The sequence below is a fragment of the Cryptotermes secundus genome, unplaced genomic scaffold (assembly GCF_002891405.2).
Source record: "Cryptotermes secundus unplaced genomic scaffold, Csec_1.0 scaffold404, whole genome shotgun sequence".
Classification (NCBI taxonomy): domain Eukaryota; kingdom Metazoa; phylum Arthropoda; class Insecta; order Blattodea; family Kalotermitidae; genus Cryptotermes; species Cryptotermes secundus.
The window spans coordinates 895,536-911,351 of record NW_019720569.1 but is presented as its reverse complement, the minus strand read 5'-3'; the positions used below and the strand labels follow the sequence as shown (position 1 = coordinate 911,351).

The 15,816-nt window shown below is 36.6% G+C and overlaps 2 protein-coding genes across 3 annotated transcripts in view; one reads left to right on the top strand and one right to left on the bottom strand.

Moving 5' to 3' along the window:
- The window catches only part of LOC111869126 (calpain-5), a 34,646-nt gene extending 20,510 nt beyond the window's left edge, over nucleotides 1–14,136 (bottom strand). For both annotated transcript variants that reach the window (XM_023860358.2, XM_023860367.2), the window contains exons 1-5: nucleotides 13,980–14,136; nucleotides 11,288–11,479; nucleotides 9,276–9,407; nucleotides 8,600–8,805; nucleotides 7,435–7,627 (exon numbers count right to left, since the gene is read on the bottom strand). In XM_023860358.2, the coding sequence (XP_023716126.1) occupies nucleotides 7,435–7,627; nucleotides 8,600–8,805; nucleotides 9,276–9,407; nucleotides 11,288–11,461 (705 nt within the window). In that variant the 5' untranslated portion in view covers nucleotides 11,462–11,479; nucleotides 13,980–14,136. The remainder of the gene's footprint in view (nucleotides 1–7,434; nucleotides 7,628–8,599; nucleotides 8,806–9,275; nucleotides 9,408–11,287; nucleotides 11,480–13,979) is intronic.
- On the top strand, nucleotides 661–7,423 carry LOC111869136. The gene is made up of 3 exons (XM_023860380.2): nucleotides 661–1,455; nucleotides 1,635–1,831; nucleotides 2,582–7,423. The coding sequence occupies exons 1-3, from the start codon at nucleotides 1,100–1,102 to the stop codon at nucleotides 3,625–3,627; spliced, it is 1,599 nt and encodes a 532-aa protein (XP_023716148.1). The 5' UTR covers nucleotides 661–1,099; the 3' UTR covers nucleotides 3,628–7,423.
- Nucleotides 14,137–15,816: the final 1,680 nt, after the last annotated feature.

Below are 15,816 nucleotides of genomic sequence, written 5' to 3'. Positions count from 1 at the left end.
CTAAGATACATACTTCTCATGCCTGCTTCTTCTTTCACAACCCCACAAAAATCTACTTCTGACTTAAAGGTGATCTCCATGCCACTCTCCACATACAAGTTAAGAAACGTTATTCCTGGCAAGCAAGGGTGACTGTTTAAGAACATCAGTTGCTGATGGGGCTTTTGGTGCACTCCTAAGGCCCCTCAAAGGGCCATGTGGTCTGCACAACTTTCCCAGTCTACCGACCCTAATGGCCAACATAAGGCACCAATCCCCACTCTATCTCTCCACACCACACAAACTGCTTTTCAAAACAGAATGCCATATATACACCGAAACACATCAATCTACATGTTTTGACCCTGAAGCTGGAGGCAGCACGTACCTCCCACAAGTCAGCAATATCATCTACATGGTGCAATAACCCAAGAATAGAATAACATTAATAATTAACCACTGTAAAAACCTAAAATCAGTAACAATTTTCTTCTGTTTTTACATACTGTATTTTCCCAAATTTAATACTACCCCTTCCCCTCCAAATATATTGTGCACTCGAATTTTGAAATGTTAAATTACAGAAAAAGCTCTTTATATATAAGATGTCCAAAAAGTTATTGAATATATTCAATATATATAGACCTAGCAACCTATTAATACAATATATACATTTGGGGAATCTTTCACTATTAGTGCAACAGAGAACAAAATAAATCAGTTTCATTTTATATTTTCAGTGACAGCTTTTAGTAATGCACCTAAGAGAACTGAACATGTCTGAATATAATCTACACCTAATTTTATGGGATTTACATGAATATACGAGTATTGCAATACAGTGCGTATACTGATACTGCTTCACCAGTTGAATGCAGTTCCTTTATCTGTTAGGTGGTGGCCATTGCTACAATACATCAATAAACTTGAAAGACCTTGTCAGCTTATCAACTTCACATAGATAGCCATTATCAATGCTTCTGAGAATCCAGATAAGTGAAGGTTCAGTTTGTGAACATCACCAGTATGGCAAGAACAATACTGTGGAAATTAAGTTGCTTACACATGGATTGTAATTACAGCCACATACATAACATGGCAAAGACAATTTAAAACTGCTATGGAAAGTAAAAAGTCAGTTTTGGATACAAAACCACAAGAGATATTGGGATACATTTTGACAGCTGAACAACAGATCTGGGTGTACTTTTTAGTGGCAACAGGATTCAAATGTGCAATATATGTGTTTGACTTAGCATCTGGAATTGCAGTCGTGAATGAACATTACAAGGCAGGTGACAATGTCTGGGGAACACTTACTCTGTTGCTTATGTATTTCCCATCTTTTGTCTTTTTTATTATTATTATATCAAGACCAGACTTGTGGGATGAGCAAGATGGAATTCCTGGTACTGCAAAGTGGTTTGGTTACCGCACTGTACAATTCCTTGTTTACCCCATCTGGGTTATGCACAGGTAATATGCCTCTGATAATATATTTTATCTCTGAATAAATTTAACAGACACAAGTATTCATATAATATTTTCCATAATGACAATTCGTATTGGTGCATACTTCCATGGAACTAACATTATTACATACAGGTAACGACCACAAGGAACCTCTGATTACTGATTTCACTTTCATTTCCCAGATATGCTAAACAGTTATTCTGGTCAATTGACGCTCTCTTACATGATGAGAAAGAGCGTGAGGAAGCCCTTCTGACAGCTAACCGGCCAAGCCAGACAGAATTGTATTTGTTCTTACAACCATTCCTACAATCAATTCCACAAGCTTTCCTTCAAGTCTACATCATGCTTGCTCACTATCAACTAGATAAACACATAAGTAAGTACAGTTCTACATGCTTGATTGGTAATTTGTGCCAACTGGAAAAATATTAATATAGACAACATGATGTAGACCCTCAGGCCATGAGGAGTTTACCACTCACGAGACCAGGCAGCAATGTGGATCCATATTCTATTTATGGTTTATTTAATGATATTGTAAGTACCTGAGACAATACTACATTTAACGGTAGAATTAATAGTGAATAATGCATTGGAAAGTACAAGTATGTGGATGGGAGGTCATGACCTATCCTGGTATCTGGAGAAACTGAGAAAAATCACAAGAAAATGTCAGCCAGAATAGCCAGTCCCTTGACAGAAATTTGAAGCCAGAACCTCCCAAATATGAAACAAGAGTGCTAACCAATCGACCATAACATTTATTTAGTATTTCCATTTTTTAAACTAATGGAATTCATACGTAACTAATGCCCATAGCACTATACTTTAATTTGGTCATTGTGTATGCCTGTAAAAATCAAATTTTGGCAGAATAAAATTCTGATCCAAGTTACCAACTGCTAAGAACATCATGTTTTATACTTCGATGACTGGCTGTCTGATACTTCCAATCATTACTCATACACTGTGTTACTCAAACAAGTGAAGTGTTTGTTAAATGTCTTGGAACATAAAATAACAGTTACTTATTTTGCATAGCAGTTCACTAATCCAGTAGTCAGTGAAAACATGCTTGATTCTGTATGTTAGGAGTACTAATTATTCTGTTTTTTCCCTCTATCAGGCCAGATGCAAATTTTCTGTGTAACATCCTCTCTTATGCTAGTGACACACAAAACAGTGTCCTTCTTATGGTTTGAAAGCCAGAAAATTTTACAAAGGAAAGAGCCGTGGAATTTGAAAACACCCTTAATACTACAAACCTCTCAAACATCAAATGAAAAAATAACCTTAAATATGTCAAAGACCAAGGCTGAAGAGAGTGAGTTAGCAACACCATTCCTTCAGCCTCGTAGATTTCCAACCACGGCATCTGATCACCGCATGACCAGTTCCATGCATGATGATGAGGAAAACACTCACAACGAGCCTACAGACACTGAAAATGGAACGCTACTGCCAGAACATTCAACTCCACCTAAACGCATAACAAATCCAGAGGAAATAGAAGTAAAAAGAATGAGTACTCAACCATCACTTCCTGAGGACCCTGCTCCTTCTCGGCCAGATTCAACAAATATTAGCTTGCCTAGACGTAAAATCAGAAAAAAAAAACTATATGGGATGGATGAGGAAGATGCCCTTGCAAAGATTGTAGCTTTCCTTTGGTGGTTCTTTTTTCTCTTTTCCCGCATACTGTCTTTAGCATCTTGTGCAAATTTTCAGCCTTATGTAATGCTTGGAATACTTGTGATACATTACATCATCATTACGAGTCACTTGCTACACCAAACAGGTTTGTGCAGCATTTACAAAGTATTTACCCAATTATGCTTGGGTTATGTGTTCACTTTCTGTTTCATTGAATTCAGATATAAACTTAAAAATGTGACAGTGTTTTACATATGCTACTTTTTATTAATGATAGTGGAGATCCTTATCATGTCTCTTTCATGGTTTTTATCTTCTGAGCAGGACAGTTTCTGGCATAGATTTGTATTTACCATTATATTTGGTAGCTGTGCTATTAGTTTCCTGTCAATGGCTTTGTATTTAACTATTCTGAAACCAAAAGTGAAAACAGTGTATGTTGAAGAAACCTCACACCCACAATCAACAACAGATTCTACAGGAAGATGCTGCAGATGTATACCCACAATTCATTCATAATAATCAACACTATCAATGGCTATATCACTACATTAATTGGTAGTAATCCAATACCACTAAATGAACAGAAAGCACTCAATAAAAACATAAAGACCATCACTTTGAAGAGCACTTACATTATAGTAGTATGTACTTACCTCTATCTTACATTACAATGATTCATAAATGATTTATTGAAGACTGGCACTGTATAGGTAGCTCCTACCAACATTTTATGAAGGCTACGTGACATAAGATTTCATTCTTAATAAGATTTAAACATAAAGATAAATGTGATGTAAGGATTGCATGCTATAAAAATGCTTCCAGCATCATCATTTTTAAATACCTGCATCCAGCAACTCCAATGTGGCAGCTTAAGTTTTGGATTGTGTCCAATCCCAGAGCAATAGTACATGGAAACATAGCAACTTCCTGCGGCAACTTGAATTTAGGGATGGTAGAATTTACAACTTTTATTCCGCATTTGTTAAATGAAAAGAATGTATGTAGTAACATACAACAGCCCACAGAATTATACCTGTGGAATACTGAGACACAGGCAACCTAGCAGAAGATGAGAGGATTCGTTCTGAAACAAGCGGGGTCTGAGGTTCATTATGCACCTGCTCTTTGTTAATGTCTCGACCTTCAACTGGCAGTAAACATGTTACACAACAATTTAAAGTTCTGAGGAAGCTAATCTACTTTAAACTGAGGCAGCAGAGTGGCAGGGGTGGGGGCAACTAAATATTTTGCCACCTGAAATAGCATTTAGGCTTGCCCAGCCCTTGAATAACCAATACTGAAACTACTCGATGTAGGTTGATAAAGAGCTTTGAAAAAATTTAAGCTTCTATTAATATCAGTTCTCTTTAAGTAATGGCCATCCATGTACCCAATATAATGACACTTAATAAACTACTACTGCCAGGAACCTGTAATTTACAAAATATTAATAGAAACAAATCTATAATACTTTGTGTTTAAATGTAGCAACACAGTGATTTGTGAAGCTTCAAGGTTATATTTAGACCAACACCATCTACATGTTGAAGATGACATCACTGTTGAATCATAGTGTTAATAGTAATATACCAAACGTGTGTAGCTAGTTTTTGTTCTGTATGCCATTAAGTGTGATACATTAAATACTGTATACATAACAAAATATGATTTCATAATTACCTGTAATAAATATGCCAAAATTTGAGAATTCTTTCCTTCTGAAAGGACACAAATTATATGAAATTTTGAATTATGATCCTGCAAACTATACACCAACTAGCAGTGTTCATCTGAATCATCCAAGTAAAACTTTCTGCAGTTACATAAGTGGGTTCAATAGAATTTCAGTATTTTTTTCCTTATTTCTTTACTTATTTTTTAATTACTTAATTTCTTTCTCCATTTCTTTCTGTTCTTTGTTCTTTTTGCCTTTAATCTCCTACCCAAATTTGTACATTAAATATCTTGAAAGTCAGGTTTTTTCTGGCTTATGACACAAATGTTCTTTCTCTGATACCCTACAGGAAATGCAGTAGTGAAAAACATAATAACATGTCAATATTTATAACATAAAGTGTAGTACCATTGCTATGCAACAATCATAAGACAGTACATGTACTGCTTGGTAATGGCTCTGCAAACACATTCCCACAGAAACGATATTCAGTCTAGCACTAAGCAACCGCCCATGACAACAACAGAAGATTGTTGGAGGCAATGGTTTCTGTTGGGTCCACCCTGAGGTTATATAAGGACAATAACCCAGCTGCAGTCAGTTGTCAGCGGTTCAGTTTAGTGAAGTGACTTTAACTGTTTCTTGCATCCTGTTGTGTATTTAATCAATATTAGAGTCAATTTTACCGGTAAAATTGACTCTAATATGGATTAGTGAAGTGAAATAGTTGACTGGTGAGTGAAAGAGCTCAGGAGTGGAGTGGTAACCAGACGGTAACAGTGCAACCACAGAAGCTGAAGAATCTCCATTCCTAACATTTGTTAGCAGGAAACGTCTAGTGAAAACACAGCAGAGGAATAGCCATTGCTAAGAGCTGTTACCAAGTAACAACTAATGAAAGCAGTCTTAGAAAGCTCAGTATGGAGTGATCTGTTGATTTGTAATATGGAAATAAAACAATAGTATTAATTTGTAGTTACAACCTGTAAGTGGTCTATGAATCTATTCACCAATCCACATTCCATCTATAGTTACACATACCCATGACAATAGCAACTATTTTCTGCTAAATATTGTTTTACTTTTCCATTTCTGCATCAAACTATTTTTGTTTTAAATGCATAATTTTATGCTGCTTCTCACTGTATATGCTCAGGTCAATGAAATTTTCTGATATAGGCAAATTTCAGTCTAAGACAGGTTCAATTTTAGACATTTTTACTGTATTATCATTATTGACAGATATGTTCCTAAATGGCCTCTTACCAGATGTACAGCCTAGTAGAAAAAAATACATGTGAAGAGATGGATTTACAATAACAACAAATTAAAAACACTCAACTTATATTGATGGACAACACAAACACAGAATAAATGCATAAACACACCAAACATCCATGTCTTGACCTGGGATTTGAAAAAGTGATTCCAGTGTCCAAGTGAGCGAAAAGAGTTCATGCCTTAGACTGCGTGGCTACTGTGACCAGCATCTATAAACTTATCACCACATGACAATCATATGGTAAGCACTGTATCTATGCGCTTTAACTGAATGCACTTCCATGGTGTGCATTACAAAGTTTATTTCTTAAAAAAAGTGTCCATCTCCTATTCATCACAACACTTTACATTACTTTACATTCATGCACATAATTTTGGCTTCATCAGATGTCTTCAGTTCCAGAAACATTACAAATGGCTGACCATGCCAAAATAACTCTGCAAGTGAAGTAATGAAAAGTGTAGATGGACAAATGCAAAAAAATAAATTGAAACATCCCTTTCCTGCAGTCAGAAAAGGGAAGTAAAGAAATACAGGTGGAAAGGGCATACTTGATTACCAACAGCATTCTTCAAGCCTTGTTAACATTACTAAAAAATGGGAATAATTGAATCTAAATTAGTGAATCATCCATACAGAATTTTAATATCTACAGAGGTTTATGAGATACATAAACAAATTTTATTTAGTCTTACACAAACTAGGCTTCATTATGAATATATATGGCTGAAAATCAGAATTTCCTACCAATTTTGGTAGAAGTCTCTCATACTGAATTTCAATAAAGTCTGTAAACTGATTAAAGGGGTATATGAAAAAGTATATTTATGGCCATTTGCAAACCAGGCTTTATTATGGATAAATACGGATGAAAACTGGAACTTCCTCTTACCTTTTGGTACACATCTTCCACACCAAATTTTAACAATATCTGGGAAACAATTTGTGGGAGACACGGAAAATTCCTTTTTTGGCCTTATACAAACCAGGCTTTATTACTGATTAATACAATTTAAAATTAATTTCCTGATAAGTTTTAGCCAAGGTCTCCTGCTTCAAATTTTAATAAAATCTGTCCAAAAAAGGGGGTAGATACCAGGTCATGTTTTCCATTTTATGAAGAAAGCCTCAAAAAGAATTAAACACAAAACCTTAGGAGTGGACAAAGAATAACGAAGATGACACAATCTTGATGATGGTTATGATGATGATGATGATCATCATCATCATCATCATCTCATAAATTATAGTGTATGGCCTTCACTAATAGGCACAAATATGTTTACTGAGATCAAGCATTTTTCTAGACTGCATATTAATTTTCTTTCCTTGTGTGTCTTAAAACATAAAGTATATGACTTACAGTGATAACTGAACACATGACAGAATGGTCTTTGAATTCTTCCAAGAGCTTCTCAAATAATATGGAATGTTTATCTTCTTGTTCGTTGTAATCATTTGCCTTGAGATCCAGAGTTTCACTGACACCACCTGTGAAATCCACCAAAGCATCTGCAAGATGGCCATCTGCAAGCGCTTCATATGAACCATGCAGCCTGAAGACAAGATGGGAACACAGTAAGTCAAAGGCCCACACACAATAGATCAACAAATGGTCGCAGTGCATGGGGAAACCCACCCCTTCTGAATAATAATAGTAAGTCAGAGGCCCTCCCAATTCCTCTATATTTTATATTATTATTACGAAGCACATTTCCACTAGTGCTCTAAGTGGTATACAGTAAAGGTTACATAAAGAGTATCACTATGCCATTTAATACTGCTTTCTGTAGTGAGAAGAGTGAGTTCTGCCATGAATCAAAAACTAATGGTTCAGCATCCTCAATATCATACTTTTAAACATGTTCTCTGGGCTTGAACCACATAAAAAACCTCAGAAATTATACAAAACAACGCAAGTTTAATAACACAAGACATTACAGTATTCACACATATGTTACATCAAGGTACTGAAAAATTCGGAGACTTGTGATTAGTTGTGGTGACGTTCAGAGTTTCACATTCTTTGATAAAACTGCTGACTCTCTGCTACACATCTCATGTCTTGACCATGTTTACATGTTCTTCACATACATCATGAACAAACTATAGGAAGAATGCTTTCGTAACAAATGCATAATGTCTTCTCCTGACTCCGAGTAAAAATTTATAATCTGATTACATTTCATTGTAGCAATGCTTCAAATAGTACAGGTGTTATTGCACTTAATACCTCAGTTGCTGTCATTCATTTCTTTCCTATGAATACATTATCAGAATTTTATGAAATGCACACACAATTCATATGTTGCTTTATTATTTCATTACACATGTTGAACTAATATGCCAGAACAAGAGCCAGATATGTTGTTACTATGATAACTGCCTCTCTTCATCCACTATCCAATTTGTTCATTAAGCTGTGATTTCATGGTCAAATGTGCAGATGCATTAACATAACCTGATAGCTCACACAGTGTGTAGTTAAGGCAAGTGGCAACAAAAATACATAGACATTTCCTACATACTTGGCATAGGCTTTTTCAACAAGGGGAATCCAAAATTCATTTTGTACAGAGGACTGTGTAAAGAGCAGTTCATTATCACAGGTTGGGAGCAGATCATCAACCACTACATCCACCCACTGGCCAAACCTCCAAAATCTGAAGTGGAAAATGCCAGCATAATTGTTGTTTTCTGGATCCCATTCTTGCTGTCTGTATTCAGGAATTACCTGTAACAGCAAGCCTAAATATGAATTTAAAAGTAACAGTTAGTAACAAACAAGAAACATTCTATATAGAACTTGAACACAGGCGAATTTGAATGATGGCACAAACAAACCCTGAAATAACTCTGTTTGTTCTTCTGTGTTTATGTGAGAGAGAGAGAAACTGAGAAAAACCAAGAGAACCTCAGACAGGATAGCTGGCCTCCTGGCTGTGATATGAACTTGGGACTTGGTAAATATGAAAGAGCAGTGCTACCAGTAGCATAATGTTCACACCAGGTTTTTTTTTTTTTTTCAAAAATCGCATCTACTGATTAGAGTGGTCATGCAGGACAGACAAATAGACATGAGAGTGCCACACCTTTGCTAACACAAGGTAGTAGTAAATAAAACCCATTTCCATAAATCATTTACCAGTTTTAAGACATTACAAGTACAGGAGGAAAATGTGATTAATATGTGTATTTACTAACTTTATGATACAGTTCACCAACTGTAGCTAACACCGACAAGGCAGACACAATCCAGTTACTGCTCATGCGTCCTGCAATCACAGATTTAGAGCTGACTTGCTCAGCATACAGGCAAGGAAATGAACATATTTCCTGGTAACAGAACATAGAGCGCAATTAAATATTCAGCTTTCATCAGTATATTCTTCTTACTTACTTACTTACTCACTCATGGAGCTGAGCCCTTCTGGAGGAGCCACCAATTCTGCAGCTACTCAAGAATTTCCCAGCATTTTATGGAACACAAAGGTTCATCAGCCTGTTCACAAGAGCCCTCCACTGGTCCCTATCCTGAGCCAGATCTATCCAATACATACCATCCAATCCTATCTCTCTAAGATCCATTTTAATATCGTCCACCCACCTACACCTTGGTCTTCCCTGCGGTCTCTTTCCTTCTGGCTTTCCCACCAATATCCTATACGCATTCGTTTCCCCCATTCGTGTTACATGACCTGCCCACTTCATCCTCCTTTACTTGATCATACTAATTATACTTGGAGAAGAGTACAAGTTATGAAGCTCCTCATTATGCAGTTGTCTTCAACCTCCTGTCACTTCAGTATGTTCTTTTTATGGAAAAATAATTAATTATTGTACATTTGTAAAATTAATTATTCAAAGTCAGACTTAACAAAATAACAAAATGTACTGCCTGACGGCTTGTGTCTTAGCTTATTGAACAACAGCACTTCAAATGCAGAAGTCATATGTCAAAGAAAGGGATGGGTTAAGAGTAATGGATGGTGGATAGGTACAGATTTTGAAGGAGATAGTCATGTCATATTTAAAGGTGCTATCCCAGCATTCGCCTATGGAAAATCACATTTACTATCACAAGAGAAGATAGCCTGGCTCAGATCTGAATTGCATTTCTCTACAATACAGGTATTCCTCACTTCATAAAGCTAATCATTCTACGAAACTGTTCATAAGATCAGAACTCACAAATAAAAAAATATACCCGATACTTTAAGTGTAAACGCTGCAAACTTGTTCATTAATCCCAGGAAAATCCTCCAATATATTTATATAGTTGATGTTTTAATAACAAATAAACATTAAAATAAGGACATTATTAAGTGTTTATGATATTTACTGTTGCAAACAGAACTGTTAATATTGTATTCACTATTATCTTTCATTATTGTGCAAAGAAGTCTCTCAGTTGCATATCTTTGTGGATAGAAAACAAATATAAACTACATGTCGGTAGGGTAGCAATAACAATAAACAATATTAATCTTCTGAGAGGTCTACTGGCTACATGTGCGCTAGGAACTGAATGACTGTGCAACAATTATAATAAATGCAATGCAAAAGTATTACAGAGAAAAACACATTTCTAACTTTCTTTTCAACCACCACCTCCCCAAGTGTTATGTGTTTCTCCGACTTCATAAAATAACTTTTTATGAACATAAGTTGTCCGTTGTAGTGAAAATGAACTTTGTTAAGTGAAAAATATGTACAAATTAACAAGATTCGTTGTAGCAAAAATTCGTAAAATGAGAATTAATGAAATGAGGGATATTTGTAAGAGAAAATATGTACTTACTGCCTCCATCTTCTGTTCTAAATAATGCATACAGCAGCCCCCCCTCACAAATACTGGTAACCAGACACCAAAGTACATGGTATCATAACACAGAAGACCACAAACTCAAAGAGTTCACTCAAATTGTAATTCCTCAAATGTGCATACCTGTAAACTGCAATGATTACAGAGGGGCAAATTCTTAACTATTCCATAAATATTACAATTTTTTAAATAATTAAACAAGTTCAACCATCTATGTTAAACCACAAAAGACTATGATCATTCTGTAAATTATAAATTTTTGCACCTAAAGTTAAAGGAGAACCAGGATTTCTGAAGGTCACATCAAATAGGTCATTACAATACTAATGACCTATTCTACTCTAGCAATTCGCTACTATTTTAAATGGTAGCCTTAAAAAAGAGTACTTACCCCCGGCCGATTCCACTTTATACTTCCAGCGTCTGAGCTCCCTATGCTAGAAGAGGTTGGAGGAAAGTGAGGATCACCATATAGAGCATTTAACACATCGTGGTAATGCTTGTGTAACTTTTCATAGTTTTGATTCTTAAATTTTACTGGCTTCTTATAGAAATTCTTTCTCATTTTAGAACTTCTGACAATCTGGAATAAAAAATTATTATATTTATTAATGGCTGTATTAGTATGGCTTACAAAGCAGCCTGGTGTAACAATAACAGTCCAGACTTGTATTCTGAAAAAACCTCTTGTGAAATTACTGGATACCTTCACTAAAGATGGAGGTGAAGGACTAACAATCAGGAGTAATTTCAACAAATATGCCTACTCCCTGAAACTGATTAGACACTCGGATAGGTCTTGAGATTATCTCCAGTGTTTTGTTTACAACATATACATGGCTTCAGAGTATATTATATCAATTAAAGGAGCCAAATTTATGTCTTTTAGGTGGAAGAAAGAAGCCAGAAGTAAAATCCACATTAAAATATAAAACTGGAACAAATTATTGTTTTAATTATCCATTGACATTGAGATGATTACACTAAGCCATTAAAATGAAGATTTGAGAGTTCAAATCCATAAAATATTTACTACATCAACATAACATAAAAGGCATAAGGTAAAGGTATCCCTGTAACAGGATGTGGAGGCCCATAGGGTTGTGAGATGTTGAGGCTCCCACATTTTCTAGACAATCGGCTTACAGATGGCAGTAAGCCTGTCAGCCTTACATGCCAGCTGCCCTTTGTCCCCAGGAAGATTACTAGCACTCATTTCTGTTTGAGGCTGAGTTGATCCCAGGGCCATAGTGTGCCTGGAAGGATTAGGTAATATGCAATTACCTCATTTGGGATCAAATCTGTGACCTTCCAGCTTGTAACATAGTGCCTCAACCAAATACACTACCGCCTGCACCCCAACATAACATATTAATATGAAATACAGTATGAACCATGAGGAGTGACGAGCAGATAAATTCATTCCATAATCCCAATAATCATAATATGGAACAAGTCAAGTTACAAAACATAACATTCAGAAAATGTCTGTAAAAACGAAGAACCACAATAAACCTCATCACATACATAATTACACCTAGTGCTTCTTTTTTCTAAAAACATGTTTGCCAGTACTCTCATGTTCAGTTTCAGCCTCAAGGTCTCAAAACATAAAATGCACCTGCCTATGTGAGATGCTCAACGTTTGACAAATCTACTGACATGCTTCGTTTGCCATATGCATACTAGTTTGAACTGGCTGAAAAACAAGCTGATTATACCACTAAAAATTAATTAGCAATTACACCCAATATTTTGACATAACTACAGTTACACTACACCTGAAATGTATTTTGTTATCAAATTAACACACCAGTGCCAAATATTATTACTACACACATAGTTCACTATCCCTATACGGTATAAGATTATACATCAGCCTTATATATTTCTATTATTTAATCTGACACATGATTACTTTCTCTTAACCATTTCTTAGTAATGTACCTTCATCAACTGCAAATGAAGTAACTCTGACAGGATCCTAAAGCTGTACAGTGTCAGCCGAATGGAAAAAATATGCTTTGGAAGACTTCGAAAAGAGATGAAAATGCGCTGTTTTTTTCTTAAACCTACAACATGCCAACTAGAGTTAATAATGGTGGGGAGGATGGAAGCTTCTACTATTCAGCACACACTGTCATTCTTGAACTTGCAGATGCAGCAGCCTTTGTGTGATGAGTCATACAGAATGGAGATCCAATTGCACTTCCACAATGTTATATTCATTTTTATTCAGTTAACAATTATGTTACAGGTTTAAGCACAAGGGGACAAACAGACGGTTGCTTCAGATGTATTACTAAAGCATCTGCCTGCAAGGAATTAGGAAAAATAATGAAAAACACAAGACACAAGGATTGAAATTCAACCCTATTCATCCTATCACAATATACTCGTATGATGCAATTCTGTAAACACACTGGAGGAAGTCATCAATTCGTTTGTGGAATGTGATACCATTGACCTATAAGTGAAGGCACAGTGTAGTGTCATAGCAGCCAGGACTCCCCTAACATTCTTATAAGCCCAGACATAACTACAGGCTGGGGCTTTGGACAGTGTGAGTATTTTGGTAGACAAATCAGACTGGGGCCCACAATAAGATGAAGAGTTAATAAATATGGAAATTCTAATATTTAAACGTACGTCTACATTATTCAGATAATTATTTTAAATAATCATTAACAAAACATTAAAAGTTTATTCTGCATTTTTTAACAAAATTAACTTCAACAACAAAAAATATAACTTTAAAGACGGATATTATTTCGTCCTGCAGAAAACTGTACTTCAGGGACCACAAAAAAAACGAAAAGCTTTATGCGGTCCCTGTGTTACAACAGGAGCGAGATTTCATTATCTTTATAGTAGACCTAGAAATCAGTTGAAAATATATTCTTTAACCTCTCACGTGCGCATGCTACATGTAAATAATCATATTTTCCATAACATCACTCCGTCGTAATCTGCAGCACTCCGATAAAATTTGACATTTAGGAATGTATAGGTCAGAGTTATAAATAGACAGAGTGTAAAACCGACAATAACACTGAACAACAATAATGTATTCTCTAACATACCAATAATGCGAAACATCACTTCTGAAACGTGTCTCTTCTACATTTCCATTTCCCTCCGTTCAGTTTGAACACCTACATACTTAATACAATTAACACAAAGGGAATATCTCCCTGCCTGCTATACACACGCTGCGTACACTCCGGTGTCTCCGGTGTATTATTCAATGCAACTGCCTGGCAAATGGACGCGATGTATACAGTGCTACCACCTATCAACTACGGAAGAATAACATATGTCTATGACGGCGTCGCTAGAACTGCCGGTAATAAGGCCGAGTGCACAACAAGGAAACTAACCTCAACGCAACGCGATTTCCGACAATTGTTATCTGCCTCAGTAGGGCACATGTTACTGCATGGATTAGCACAAATTGAGGAAACGGCAACGCAACTCTCGGAAAGACTGAGAAACTCAACTTACAGGCAACGGGGCATGTCAGTCTTCTCACAATTGCGTTGCCATGCGGTTTCCTAGTATCAGCTGTTCTGAAACAGCTTCAATGATTCATTTGTTTCTTATGACAGCACGAAAGGTTGGTGATACGGAAACATTTCTCGGAAATTGCGGTTGCGTTGCGGTTGCCAGTTTCCTTGGTGTGCCCTCGCCCTTAGTGGAATCACTGCCAGCAGAGGAGACACGAGGTAGTTTAAAGGAAAGTAAATGTTTGGAGTGTCTTCAAACCTGCAGAATCATGTGTAAGGTAAAGGTAAAATTATCCCTGTGCTTAGCTGATTAAGCAGTGTGCCATACGCGGTAGCGTAGTTGGTTGAAACACTATGCTACAGCCCGGAAGGTCGCGGGTTCAAGTCCTTATGAGGTCATTGGATATTTTTCAATTTACCTAATCCTTCCTGCCACTCTATGGCCCTGGGGTAGGCCACTGAGGCATCCAGAGTCAAAAGCATTTCACATACAAAAACACAGGAAATATTGCAGGGGTATAATTTGAAACTGGAATCCAATTCTGTGTATAGAGCCAGGATAGCGCAGTCGGTATAGCAACTGGCTAAGGGCTGGACAACCAAGGAATAGGAGTTTGAGTCCCGGCGGGGGCAAGAATTTTAACTTCTCTGTCTCGTGCAGACCGGCTCTTTGGTCCACCCAGACTCCTATCCAAGGGGTACCGGGGGCTCTTTCCCCGGGGGGAAAGCGGCCAGGGCGTGAAGCTGACCGCTCACCTCCAACTAGTGCCGAGTTCAAGGAAACGTGGATCTATACATCCACTCTCCCATACATATTAATTGCTTAGTGCTTAATTACTTCAGCACAGCGACAACTTTACCTTTTTATACTCAATTCTGCGTTTGCCTTAACGATCTGGCTTCACCATGGCGCAGGATGTTACGGGAGTGGGCCTGTCATGTAAATGGAAGGCCATTGAGTCACCATCACTGCACATGTGACATGTTTCATGCAAGAATTAATTTAATACTGCTGAACTTGTAGAGTGTAATGGAGGGATTTGGCTATGAATGAGGATCCTTCAGGTTCTATAAAGAGAGAACTTCTTGAACAACTGAATACTCAAAAGCAATTGCGAAGCACTACTAATAGTATATTTACCAAGAAACAGTTAAAGTTAGCATTTATCCTGTTTGGCCAAAGAACGATGCATTCCCTTTAATTTCAAATTACTATTAGCCATGTGGTCTGAAAAACCTACTTCAAAAGAAGCATATGATTTCACGTCAGTGGCATATACTGTTACAGTATTCTTTGTTTCGGCATATTTTGGGCATTCTCTATAACAATTTCCATCTGTACACCGGTGAAAATTAACATTTGACATTCTTTATATGTGCCCCAGAATGTGGTGTAATAAGAACTGAATGATGA

Excerpts from the sequence above, each read along its gene's own strand:
- LOC111869136 (XM_023860380.2), top strand. The coding sequence starts at position 1,100 with ATGGAAAGTAAAAAGTCAGTTTTGGATACAAAACCACAAGAGATATTG. Across the intron at positions 1,456-1,634 it reads CCCATCTGGGTTATGCACAG|ATATGCTAAACAGTTATTCT; the intron begins GTAATATGCCTC and ends TTCATTTCCCAG. Across the intron at positions 1,832-2,581 it reads TCAACTAGATAAACACATAA|GCCAGATGCAAATTTTCTGT; the intron begins GTAAGTACAGTT and ends TCCCTCTATCAG.